The 12538-nt window shown below is 39.8% G+C and overlaps 1 protein-coding gene across 2 annotated transcripts; it reads right to left on the bottom strand.

Annotated features, from left to right (window-relative positions):
* Positions 1-3108: 3108 nt before the first annotated feature.
* On the bottom strand, positions 3109-7025 carry LOC135475411 (transcription initiation factor TFIID subunit 10-like). Of its 2 annotated transcripts, none has more exons than XM_064755296.1 (5): positions 6969-7025; positions 6107-6295; positions 5063-5127; positions 4722-4833; positions 3109-3767 (listed from the first exon to the last, which is right to left on the bottom strand). In XM_064755296.1, the coding sequence occupies exons 2-5, from the start codon at positions 6266-6268 to the stop codon at positions 3678-3680; spliced, it is 429 nt and encodes a 142-aa protein (XP_064611366.1). In that variant the 5' UTR covers positions 6269-6295; positions 6969-7025; the 3' UTR covers positions 3109-3677. The 2 variants fall into 2 exon arrangements, with proteins under 2 accessions (XP_064611366.1, XP_064611369.1); XM_064755299.1 differs by having other exon boundaries at positions 6107-6289.
* Between the last annotated feature and the right edge of the window lie 5513 nt (positions 7026-12538).

Here is a 12538-nt window from a genome sequence, read left to right as displayed (position 1 = left end):
CAAGACTACAAGACTATCTTACATTTATATATCAGTAGTTGACTTATTGCATTATTAGAGCTGAAAATTGTTTTGTCAAGAAAGGGACAAAAGTTGGGGGTTTCAACTACGCCTCTGAGCTAGATCAGTGAGATAATCTGCTTCAATTATTGTACGCCTAATTGATTGTTTTTGTTTTATGCTTTTTTTTTTTTAAGTTATAAAAAGTGGATCAAAATATATGATACTATTTGGACCTTCCGTGGCCATAGTGGTTAGCGTGCCAACTCGGCGCAATCACTCATTGCAGAAACCTCTCACCAATGTGGTCCCTGTGAGTTCAAGTCCATCTCATGCTGGCTCCTCTTCGGCCCATAGGTGGGAATTTCTGACAGCAAACTGTGCTACATAACATAAAACATAAAATACAACCTAGGCAGAATACGCTGTTGTGACACCAGGCACACGCCACACAACCTCGGCAGAGTACAATGTTGTGACACCAGGCATATACCACACAACCTAGGCAGAGTATGCTGTTGTGACACCTGGTATCTATGCCACACAACCTAGGCAAAGTACACTGTTGTGACACCAGGTATCTAGGCCACATGACCTGGGCAGAGTTTGCTGCTTTGACACCAGGTATCTAGGCCACACAACCTGGGCAGAGTACGCTGTTATGACACCAGGCACATGCCACATAACCTGGGCAGAGCACGCTGTTGTGACACCAGGCACATACCACACAACCTAGGCAGAGTACGCTGTTGTAACACAAGGCACATGTCACAAAACCTAGGCAGAGTATGCTGTTGTGACACCAGGCACATACCACACAACCTAGGCAGAGTACGCTGTTGTAACACAAGGCACATGCCACACAAGCTAGGCAGAGTACACTGTTGTGACACCAGGCACATACCACACAACCTAGGCAGAGTACGCTGTTGTGACACCAGGCACATACCACACAACCTAGGCAGAGTACGCTCTTGTAACACCAGGTATCTAGGCCACACAACCTGGGCAGAGTATGCTGTTGTGACACCAGGCACATGCCACATAACCTAGGCAGAGCATGCTCTTGTAACACAAGGCACATGCCACACAACCTAGGCAGAGTACGCTGTTGTGACACCAGGCACATACCACACAACCTAGGCAGAGTACGCTCTTGTAACACCAGGCACACGCCACACAACCTGGGCAGAGTACACTGTTGTGACACCAGACACATGGCACACAACCTAGGCAGAGTATGCTGTTGTGACACCACGCACATGCCACACAACCTGGGCAGAGTATGCTATTGTAACACCAGGCACACGCCACACAACCTAGGCAGAGTACGCTGTTGTGACATGAGGCACACACCACACAACCTAGGCAGAGTACGCTGTTCTGACACCAGACACATGGCACACAACCTGGGCAGAGTACGCTGTTGTGACACCAGGCACATGCCACACAACCTAGGCAGAGTATGTTTTTTGTGACACCAGGCACATGCCACACAACCTAGGCAGAGAATGCTGTTGTGACACCAGGCACATGCCACATAACCAAGGCAGAGTACACTGTTGTGACACCAGGCACATGCCAAACAACCTAAGTAGAGTAAACTGTTGTGACACCAAACACATGCCAGACAACCTAGGCAGAGTATGCTGTTGTGACACCAGGCACATACCACACAACCTAGGCAGAGTACGCTGTTGTGACACCAGGTACACGCCACACAACCTAGGCAGAGTACGCTGTTGAGACACCAGGCACACGCCAAACAACCTATGCAGAGTATGCTGTTGTGACACCAGGCACATGCCACACAACCTAAGTAGAGCACGCTGTTGAGACACCAGGCACATGCCACACAACCTAAGTAGAGCATGCTGTTGAGACACCAGGCACACGCCAAACAACCTATGCAGAGTATGCTGTTGTGACACCAGGCACATGCCACACAACCTAAGTAGAGCACGCTGTTGTGACACCAGACACATGCCACACAACCTAGGCAGAGTACCCTGTTGTGACACCAGGCATATGCCACACAACCTAGGCAGAGTACACTGTTGTGACACCAGGCATATGCCACAGAACTTAGGCAGAATATGCTGTTGTGACACCAGGCCAACCTGGTTGATTGCTTTGTGATCCAGGCACTGTGATGACCAGAGGAGGCCAGCATCAAAGACCCAGCACACCTACCATGGTGCTAAATTTGTATATCCAACATAAAATATTCACAATTGCTACAAAGTCCTTCCACCAGAACAGTTCCATTATCCTGATATTAGAACAAGATTTATTTCTTTATTTATTTAATTGGTGTTTTATGCCGTACTCAAGAATATTTCATTTATATGACGGTGACCGGCATCATGGTGGGAGGAAACCGGGCAGGGCCATCCGCAGGTTATTGGCAGACCTTCCCACATAAGACCAGACATGAAGCCAGCATAAGCTGGACTTGAACACACAGCAATCACATTGGTGGGAGGCTCCCACCAGAACAAGATAACCAGAGTAGTTACACAATCCTGACACCTGAAAAAATATCCAAAACAGTTAGATAATCCTGACACCAGCACAAGATATCCAGAACAGTTACATAATCCTGACACCAAAACAAGAGATCCTTAAACCTTACAGCAGGATGAGATATTCTTTACAGATACATGATCTTGTCACCAGGCCAGGGGTTTAACATGTTTTAACATTATTTCTTTGATTACGGAACAATATCTCCTTATATCTGGCCAGTCCCACTGCTAATGTTTGAAGTGCTGCCTCAGTGTGACATATTGCTGAAGACACCAAAGACCCAGTCACAGTGTACAGACATTGAACTGAGCAGTGCTTGGCCTATTCTCTCATGCTGGGCATCATGGCAGGGAAATAGCCTCTATGATTTACTGTTTTAAGGTCTTCAGATGTCTTGACAAAGGAAAGGACACCAAGTCTTAGTGCTGACACTTGCCCACTTAATGCACCACAGCCACATTTTAATGATAATTATAACATCAAGCCAGTATGTCTAATGTCTACAACATTTATAAGGAATAACTAATAAATGTGATCATCCACTATCCTTGGCAAACAAAAATCACAGTACACATGGAAGTCAGTACATTTATCAATTTATTAATTTTCTTTCTTCACGCATACCGTGGTTCCATGAATTTAGTTGTCTCTCTACAGTTCACACAAGAATAGTTCAAGTTTATTACTGGATGAAAACTGAAAAAAGCTTTTTCAAGTACCTGTTTCAAAGTTTCACACAAAAGCTTCAGCAAAAATTTATTTAATGTCCTTGAATAGCCAAGCCAGACTTATAGTTTACATGAAAACACAGAGTTATTTCCCCTTAGCACTGCGATCAAACAAAGCTCCTAACTAAACCACCAATGGAAAAGATTGGCATAACAGAAACAAAGAGTATACAAAGACATTACATAAGGCCACCTTATCCATTTCATTTATTCACAAAATTTATTACAAGACACATGACCAGCATGAACATGACTAACAGCTTGAAACATTTTCACCGACAAAGAAACTAGTGGTAAATATACACCGTTTAATAAAAAGTTATGGGCATATTGAGCTATGGGATATGATTCTACATGAATAATGATGATAGAGACACAGATGAATGGAACAGAAACAAGTGAATTTTGCTGGAGTGACGACTATGTGAAGTAATAGGGCTTCTTGACATTAATCCCATACTCGGCTAAGGCTGGGGACAGATCCTCCATGGTCAGAGTGAGCTTCTTGTCCTGTAAACATAACATCAGATATTGCTTTCAAAAACTTTCTCTCAAAGGTTACATGCAAAGTTACAATAAAATGAAGAGTATGGTTTTAAGCAAAATAAAGAAAGATATGTCAAAAAACTATGAATTATTTTTTCATGTTATATTTCCTAATAACCCCTATATTTTATCCGTCACTGGTCGGGAATATTCAGAAATGACATCATCAATGAGCATTCTGGGATGCAGGACAAGCTTAGCTCTCTCAATTCGGGATCTCCCGTAACATCACCATGGATGTCACCCTAGCAATCTACTTAATGACTGCTGGGGCCTCAGGGAAACTGCAGTTTAAAGTCATTTTATGTTCCAGGGAAAAACCTGAGAACGTTTTGTCTACTTTTATGCTAGGCCACATCCTATACTCCAAAATTAGAAGTAAATCCAAGCATTTCATAGATCCTGTAAGGCCACTGTCCTTCAAGATAACCATGCAGATTGACCACTACTACATGTGTACTGGTGCAAAGATACCAGTTCATGCACACATCTGTCAATGCATAGGCAAGAATGAACAACAAATTGCACAGTTTTTGTCCAAATTACTTTAGGTGGAGGGAACTGTTAACCTTTTCACATGAAGCTGCTGACAAACTTTCTCACAGATATGCACACCATACTGTGGTCCTAATTGGTCCTTAACAAACTTCAGACTGCACAAATGGCCAACGCCTACTGTCCCCAAGGCTCCACAAGCAGTGAGAGCAAGACAATCTACAAATTCCCTGGGTAATTCCAGCAACTGAAAGGAAAGCTCCTATATCCACTCAGCCAAGGCCCACTCCCTACTAATATAGGTACAAGAGTAAACACTGTAGTATCCCAAGGGCTGGGGTACAAGAATAATAAGTATGATGCTTACACAAGATTATTTCATTACAAAAGATGATATCAGTTAACACCTAGTCATTGCTTTACCTTTCCTTGTTTCTTGGAGCTTTGCCCTGAAGCTTTCATCTTACAATGCTGGAGTGCATCATTAGCAATATCAGAAACAAACTTCTGAGCTGCCAGTGACACAAGGCGGACGCTGAAAAATACAAATTTATCTCTTGATTGCATGATGTTGAACACTGTAGCGCAGTGTTTCCAAGTAGCCATCACATGAGGAAAACAAATAAATATATGCTCAACTCTGAAAATTTACAATGAACTTCTGTGAATTGCTTGATGTAAAAATGAACGAAAAATTGCTAATATATAAATGTCTATTTCTAGTTTTGTAATACTACACAGTAATTTATTCATAATATTCTTACATTCTTGGGTCTGTTGCTTCAAATCCAGATCTGTTCAGATAAAATGCCGTTACAGAATCTGGAATCTGACAGAAATAAAAGAAAAGAAAATTTTTGAATTAATGAAAAGAAACACATATTTCAGAAAATGCCTACCTAACATTCTTCATGAAATAGCTGATATTTTACTGACAAATTTTCAATATCACGACCAAAGTGCATATCACAACATGAAACCTCACTGAATACAAACTACTATGGTCTTGTTTCTTTTAACTTTTGTCACCTATATTCAGCAGTTGAAGATATTCCTCACATCCTCTACCAAATTTTGTTTAGTTAGTGGCAAGTAACACCACCAAACTTCTACACATCGATATGCTTCCTAATTCATAATGTTAAAGGATTCGTGAAAAGGAACTGAAAAACAAAGATAATTTTTCTATGCCAAATGAAGAAAATTATGCCCTGGAAATTTTTGATAAATGACTTCCATCTAGGGGGAATTTTTATACCTTTTAATTACCACTCTACATTATGCATATTTTCCGTGTACCGTCAGATTTTTTCAGAAATTATGTCATCGTTGATCTTGCTCAGAACTCAGTGAACACTCACAAAGTGCCGCGCCAGTGAACCGTTTTCGCTACAGTGTGGGTAAGGTGACATGTACACAGATACTGCATAGCTCCTTCAGGCCAGCTTAGCACCCCTTCCGCACCCCAACACCCGACACAATTCGGTCTGTTCCCCACACATCCACTCCCGTTTGGCCAGACCCATTCAGTCTGTCCCCAACAGAGTTCTTTTTAAACAGGGATCATCGCTGACGTCAACGCTGAAAGCTACTTAATTTCCGGACTGACTGCTGGGGCGTTAAAAAACTGTACTTTGAAGCCATTTTCACCCCCAAAGTTGAAAAATTTGTTTGTACTGTTATATGTTTTTACACATGTAATCTTCACATTGACAAATAAAACCAAAGCGTTTCATGTATACTTTAATCTCCATATCCTTGTTTTCGAGAATAAGTCTTAATCCACGAAGGCTTTGCTCTTTTCTTACCGTTGGTGCATAATCCTCCAGCTGTAACACAAAGTCGCTGAGAGGTACGCCAGCGGTCTTGGGTTCAGCAGGCTGTGATGAATTTCCGGATGCTTGCTGCTGCACCTGTTGTTGTTGTTGGCCTGACTGGGACATGCTTTCCTCTCCCTGACCAAGTGTCATTGTAACCACAACAGAAAATTTCTGTGACTGAACAATGAAAAAGGATGAGAAAAGAAGAAATAACATGAACGTGAATCAGGTGTAACATCGATAAAACAATTTAAGCCTCAGTCTACACCTTCTACCTAAAAGTAATAACCTGGTCCACCTTAATGACTAAAAAACTGCTGCTTGACACCCATAGTAACAACATTATTTACTAATTTTAGCATTAAAAAGTGACAAATATAACCAGTTTTATGTAATAAATTCTTTCTGGAAAAGTAATCAGAATGCATTCTAGCCTTCAGATATGGTAGTTTTAATCTCCTGTACTTTATTACAGTATTACTTTAAACTTCAGCAATCGGCAAAAATCAGCACTAGCTCCATGTTATTTATCACCTCCTCGAAACGGTGAATAAGCTGATTAATATACGAAGTCAAATATGAGGTCCTGATGGATTTGGCAAAGGAAAGCATAAACAACAAATTTGGCTATCGTATAAAATGCATTTCCACTTAATCATACGTGATTCCTTCACAGTGTTGTTGTTGTTGTTGTACGGCACTCAGTCAAACGAGGCATAACTACTCACACCGTTGAGAACAATAGGGCCTATGGCTAAAATGACAGATTTCACGTGAGAAAGAATGTATGAGACAAATACCCCTTGATATATGCCACCATTTGAATGCACGAATGTCAGATTTTACAAACCTTGAACTAATGTCTCATTCCTTTTCTCAAAACATCAACACTACGGTCCACTTTACGGCACGCAAGTGTTTAGTTTACGACATCCACATGCCCAGCCCAAGGTAAGCAAAAAGTGAGTCAAGCTGGCGAGTTACCCGTTGCCTACGCCAGACGATCTTGCGCCTCCAGTCGCTAGGGTTAGGCCAAGCTTAAAGCATCACTTTACTGTTTAATGTAGGAACATTTCTCTCAATGAATAAAGTTTTAGCTCAGTTAACAAAGACAAAATTTACCTGTTCATCACATGTATGAGTGGATGGCGAATAGTGAGTGGCGAATAATGAAGTCAAGGCATCACCACGTACATGTAAAAGGTTTCACAAGCTTTCGACCAACATGCCGGGATTATAGTGAAACCTTTTACATTTACTTGGTGATTCTTTGACTTTATTATTATTATTGACTCCACGTACAACTACCAGTCAAGCAGTATATAAGGGGAAAGTTGACGTTGGCTACATGTACATGAGTACAGGTGGGTGTAGGCCTATAGCTAGGCATATTTTTACTTATACTTCGCATGAATTCCACGAAATTAGTAACATTTGTTCCTAGTTTGAGTCTCTAATTATGCTTGTATTGTACACCATTTTTTATGTTGAAAAGAAATCTTTTTGATTCAGTAGCCTACAGTACTTTAGTTTCGGCTAACGAATTTAGCGATTACTCAGCACACCACTCACATAAAAAAATAACGTCGATTTCACAGCGTGAAAACGGTTGTTATAGGCCTATATTAAAAGGAGTTTTTGATCTCAAATATGAAAAAGGACATTTTATTAAAAGGAATATGTGGGTCTACAGGCAAGCATGAAGAGTGACGAATCTGGTTGAAATCGAGACCCCGAATTTATTTTTTTTTTCGAGGTCTTAATACAGACCATTTGCCTTTCTAGCCAATATGGCAGCCACCTACAAGCGTCTTTGTCGAATTCTAAGGAATTTTTGTGCCTAAGCTTCGTGATCAAGGCGTTGGGATTCACGGTCTTCTTTAAACAGATGTTTTAAAAGTAACTATATTGTTCAATTCTATGAAGGAAATAGAAGGAATTTACTGGGTGCGTATAGTTCTTTGTCAGTCATTACTCCTAAGTATCACTCAGTAGACATCATAAAGCAGCTAACATCGTGAAGGAACTCACACAGTCTGATAATATTGGACGCCGATACATGTATATGCATAAATAAAGCCCATATGCACTGTCGGTTGCAGGATAATGCTGGGGATATATGTTACCATGGTAACAACACCACAAAAATTTCTTTTCCAATACATTATCCGGTTTCAGTAACCTGCTATAGGATTATGTGCTTCCTTTAACGTAATTGAACTTGTGATGCCCACATATATATGCAAGCACAGACATTAACCCTTAATTATATGAAAATGGAGTGGTATTAAATGATTAGGGAAATCAGAATAATGTGCGCGTATGAATGGTAAGGAGGTAAGTCGTGCTATCTACTTGTGACGATTGATTCTCGCAACGTTCACCTGCACGCATAGGATATTTGTATAGATGGATGTAATTCGTTCAAACGAAAAGACAGCTCAAAACTGAGGTATGAATCACTATGTAGGCTGATGAAAACTTTACCTTAGAGTATTTTTACTTATTATTTTTGAGATGTTTTAAAATGGAGTTAAATGCATTCAAATGTCTAAATTCTAAGGCGGACCGTATGGATCTTACTGCCAGTGGAAGGGTAATCTGTGGTAACATCACATTTTTACTTTATATTCACCTATACAAGGGAAATTTTTGTGAACATTGTTTAAGTACGGTAATCTGTTACTTGTGTGTATACTCCTTTGTGAGCTACTTCATCATTAAAGTCTGTGTTACAAAACGACTGAGTATGCCTAACAACTGGCTGTTTGGTTCATAAACCCGTCATAGAATTCAAACATATATAAAAATAAATAGGCAAATAAGCAAATAACACAATTAACCAGTCCATCAGCCTTAGTTCATTTTTACCTTTTTTCCCCTTTAACATCTATAATAGTGAAACCATGCGCGTTCAAATCCTTTCAGTCGCGCCAGCTAGCCCATGCACTGTGGCATGGAGAGGGGTGCCTTATATATGACGGATTCATCTAGAATGATACATATGTGTGCAGGATCGAGAGTGACGCATTATAGACTGAACCATCGACAGTGACGACTTATAGACGACTGAAACATCCAGGGTGATGCTTTATATACGACTGAACAATCAACAGTGATGCCTTATAGACGACTGAACCGTCGACATTTATGCCTTCTACGCGACTGAACCATCGACAGTGATGCGTTTTATATGACTGAACCATTCACATTTACACTTTATAAACGGTTGAACCATCCACATGATGGCTTATGGACAACTGAACCATCCAGTGATGTCTTATGGACGACTGAACCATCGACCTGGATGCCTTATAAACGATTGAACCATCTACAGTGATGTTTTAGAGAGGGCTGAACCATATTTGGTGTGCCATGCCAATACTTTCATTAAAAAGACGGGATGCCAGTAATCATATCTGTTTTCGAATACACGCTATACTCATTCGATATAAGGAAATTTCACAGATTTAGTTTTACCTAATGCAAAGAGAAAATACAGATTATTGTGTAATTTTATATCAGTACATGAGCTTATCTCGGATATCCTCGTCTACAAGTTACAGCGGTCAGAAATTCATATGCAGGCCTTATTATTATTATTAAGAGGGTTTTGTTTTCTGCTTTGGAGTTTCACATCTTTAGTTGTTTCAACGCTTACAGATTCACAAAGGGTCCCGCATGTATATATGAACGTGTGCATGTTCGGGCACTTATACTGCTCCTGTTTCAGCAAAGGATGCTATATATATATATATAGGCCTAAAATAAGGAAGGACAATATAATGCAGTGAACAATGTCTGTACAGATGGATACATTGCGGGTAAAGATAACAGTCGCGGGAATGTTAAAAGAGCGACTATAGTGTTGTGGTTAAGAAGTTTGTCACGTTCTGTAAATCGCAGACTAAGCTAACAAACGTATACACGTACAGGAATGTGACACCGCGTGGATGGTAAACAGGCGGTGGCCGAGGCCAGACCAACTGAATGCGTCGTTTCAACACGCTAAACACAAACAAGACGAAACAATTATGCATTGTAATTATATATATATATATATATAACTGCATTAAACAACTAAGTCAGATGTGCTAAATAACAAATCGCAACGGTTGGAAAATTGTCCTGTAATCCTCAATGTGATGTCCTTGCCATCATTTTTCACTCCATATCTAGAAACGCATGACATGATTTATTTCATTTATTTGACTGAGATTTAGTACCATACTTGAAATGTTTTCTCTAATAATTAAGAGGATGATCAGCTCCCTGCATGGGTGGAGAAGGGTTTGGCAATTAACTGACAAACATTTCCACTTATGGCCTACAAGGATACATATCATATTGGTGGGAGGTAAGTGTTTTCCTACGAACTTCATGTAAGGTCACCTAAAAGTAATAAATGGTTTGTGTAATTGCGTGTAATTGGTGGTAAATTTTGGAGTTCAGGCAGGCGTTTTCACGTATGCAGTGATGGTTTGTGTTATCCAGCGTTTGAACGAGGTTAAACATTGTCTCACGAAAGTTACAACGTAGTTGACGTAGTTCTTAATAGCTTTGCAGCTAATATAACTATAGTTTTATTTGGTTTCTATAATTGTCCATCTCAAAGACTGAATATTTTTTGGATTTCCCACGTTTATCAGTTAATTGCTGCAGTGTGGACAAAAACCCTATTTCGTGAACCCGATTTGGCTTTTGCTTTATGATTCTATACAACTTAAAGTTGGAGAAAAATCTTATACGGCGTCAAATTGGTTAAAATTGCATTAAAAAAATACCGTATACAGTTTCTCATATCTTTATATTCCAAACAGTATTAAGATATGTATACGCATTCTAGCTTTATTGTGAATTACATGGGCTTGGTAATGAGTCTGACTAGCATCTGTGGTTAATCAGATGGCGTTGGTTATTTAGGCTTATATTTATGAAGAAAATTGCTCTGCAAACCTCTTATTAAGCAGCTATCAAAGTGTTGTGTAGTGACGAATGATCACGGTATCTTTTGCCTTTAAAACATCCCCTAATCAAGAGCGTCGTGGGTTTCCTATAGGAGATGGGTACTGGTTGACTGATTGCCATAATTAATTTTTGTCTAATTGGCTATATATACTTGCACAATATATACTGGACCTCGGAAATCGCATGTTGGTTCAATATCAGTCAATCCCCACGATACTAAAGTTGTCGACATGAGCTGGAAAATCAGGGATTTAGTTGGATCTTCCCACCATAATGCCGTCATATTTTCGTGAAACATTCTTGAGTGCGACGTAAAACACCAATTAAACAAATAATAATAATAATAATAATAATAATAATCTGCTTGAGGTTGTGTATAATCTATACTTTCCTCTTAAAATCTACAAGTAACATATCTATCAGTTACAAGCCGAACGCCTTTATTTAGTTCGAACTCTTGGGCTCCTGTAATTAAGTGATATATCTTCTTGAATTCGACATTAACCACGAAATGAACATACCTGATCTCCATGCCGAAAAAGCAATTGAGCTGGAGGGTTAACACGTAATATAATGTGAGTTTTTTCCAGCGTGGTGTTCAAGCAAATAAATAATTGGAAAAAGAAAATCTGGAATCGAAGAAATGCTTTGGATTTGCCTTAAGCCTTAGCCCTGCATCAGTCTCTAGAGTGTCCGGGACTATGTATACGATGTACGGTCTCCTCTCGAGTGGGCGGCCCTCGTAAGACTATCATCGCATTGTCAACACGTGTGGGGTTTATCAGGAATTCAGCATCCGGAAGGGAGGAGAAATCAAATATTTTATTAGGAAAAGTCTAATTCTACATTCCTTCCAAGCGGCAAATGAGGCAGTCCGATCGAGTGAAGTTGCTGTGCGTTATATCGGGTTCATCAGCGTGGACGGCTCTGGTGCATAACCAGTGAACACACTGTACATATATCACTTTAGGTAGGGTTATATACATGCATGTACATACACAGAGTGGACGGAAACAAAGATTTGTCAAGAAAAAAACTCATTAAAATTCTGCTACAGATGTCGGAAAGAAACTGATCTTCCAGATTCATCTAAAAGTAACAAGAACTCAATTAGAAGCCGGATTCAAGATCGACTGATCCCGAAAAGAAAATGAACTGAACAGCATTGTTAGAGGAATTACAGAACTGTATGCCTAGGCTCACCGTTACAATAAAATATAGGAGTAGAATAGGCCTACAACATGTAACTTGTCGTTCTTGTTCCGTGTGTATGAAGATAAAACATATATATGTTTTTAAGTGTACCAAAATATACGTACCGGTACATATGCACATGGATTACGACATTTTCTCTGCATAGATAAGACACTACAGGATGTGTTCACAAATATGATAACGGAAAAATATAGTTTACATTAGGACATAACCTCATAAAATTTCTAATCAAGGCGT

This window comes from Liolophura sinensis, chromosome 9 (assembly GCF_032854445.1).
Source record: "Liolophura sinensis isolate JHLJ2023 chromosome 9, CUHK_Ljap_v2, whole genome shotgun sequence".
NCBI classification, from domain to species: Eukaryota; Metazoa; Mollusca; class Polyplacophora; order Chitonida; family Chitonidae; genus Liolophura; species Liolophura sinensis.
Note: the sequence above shows the minus strand (reverse complement) of the source record. Positions and strands in the feature narration are given on the sequence as shown.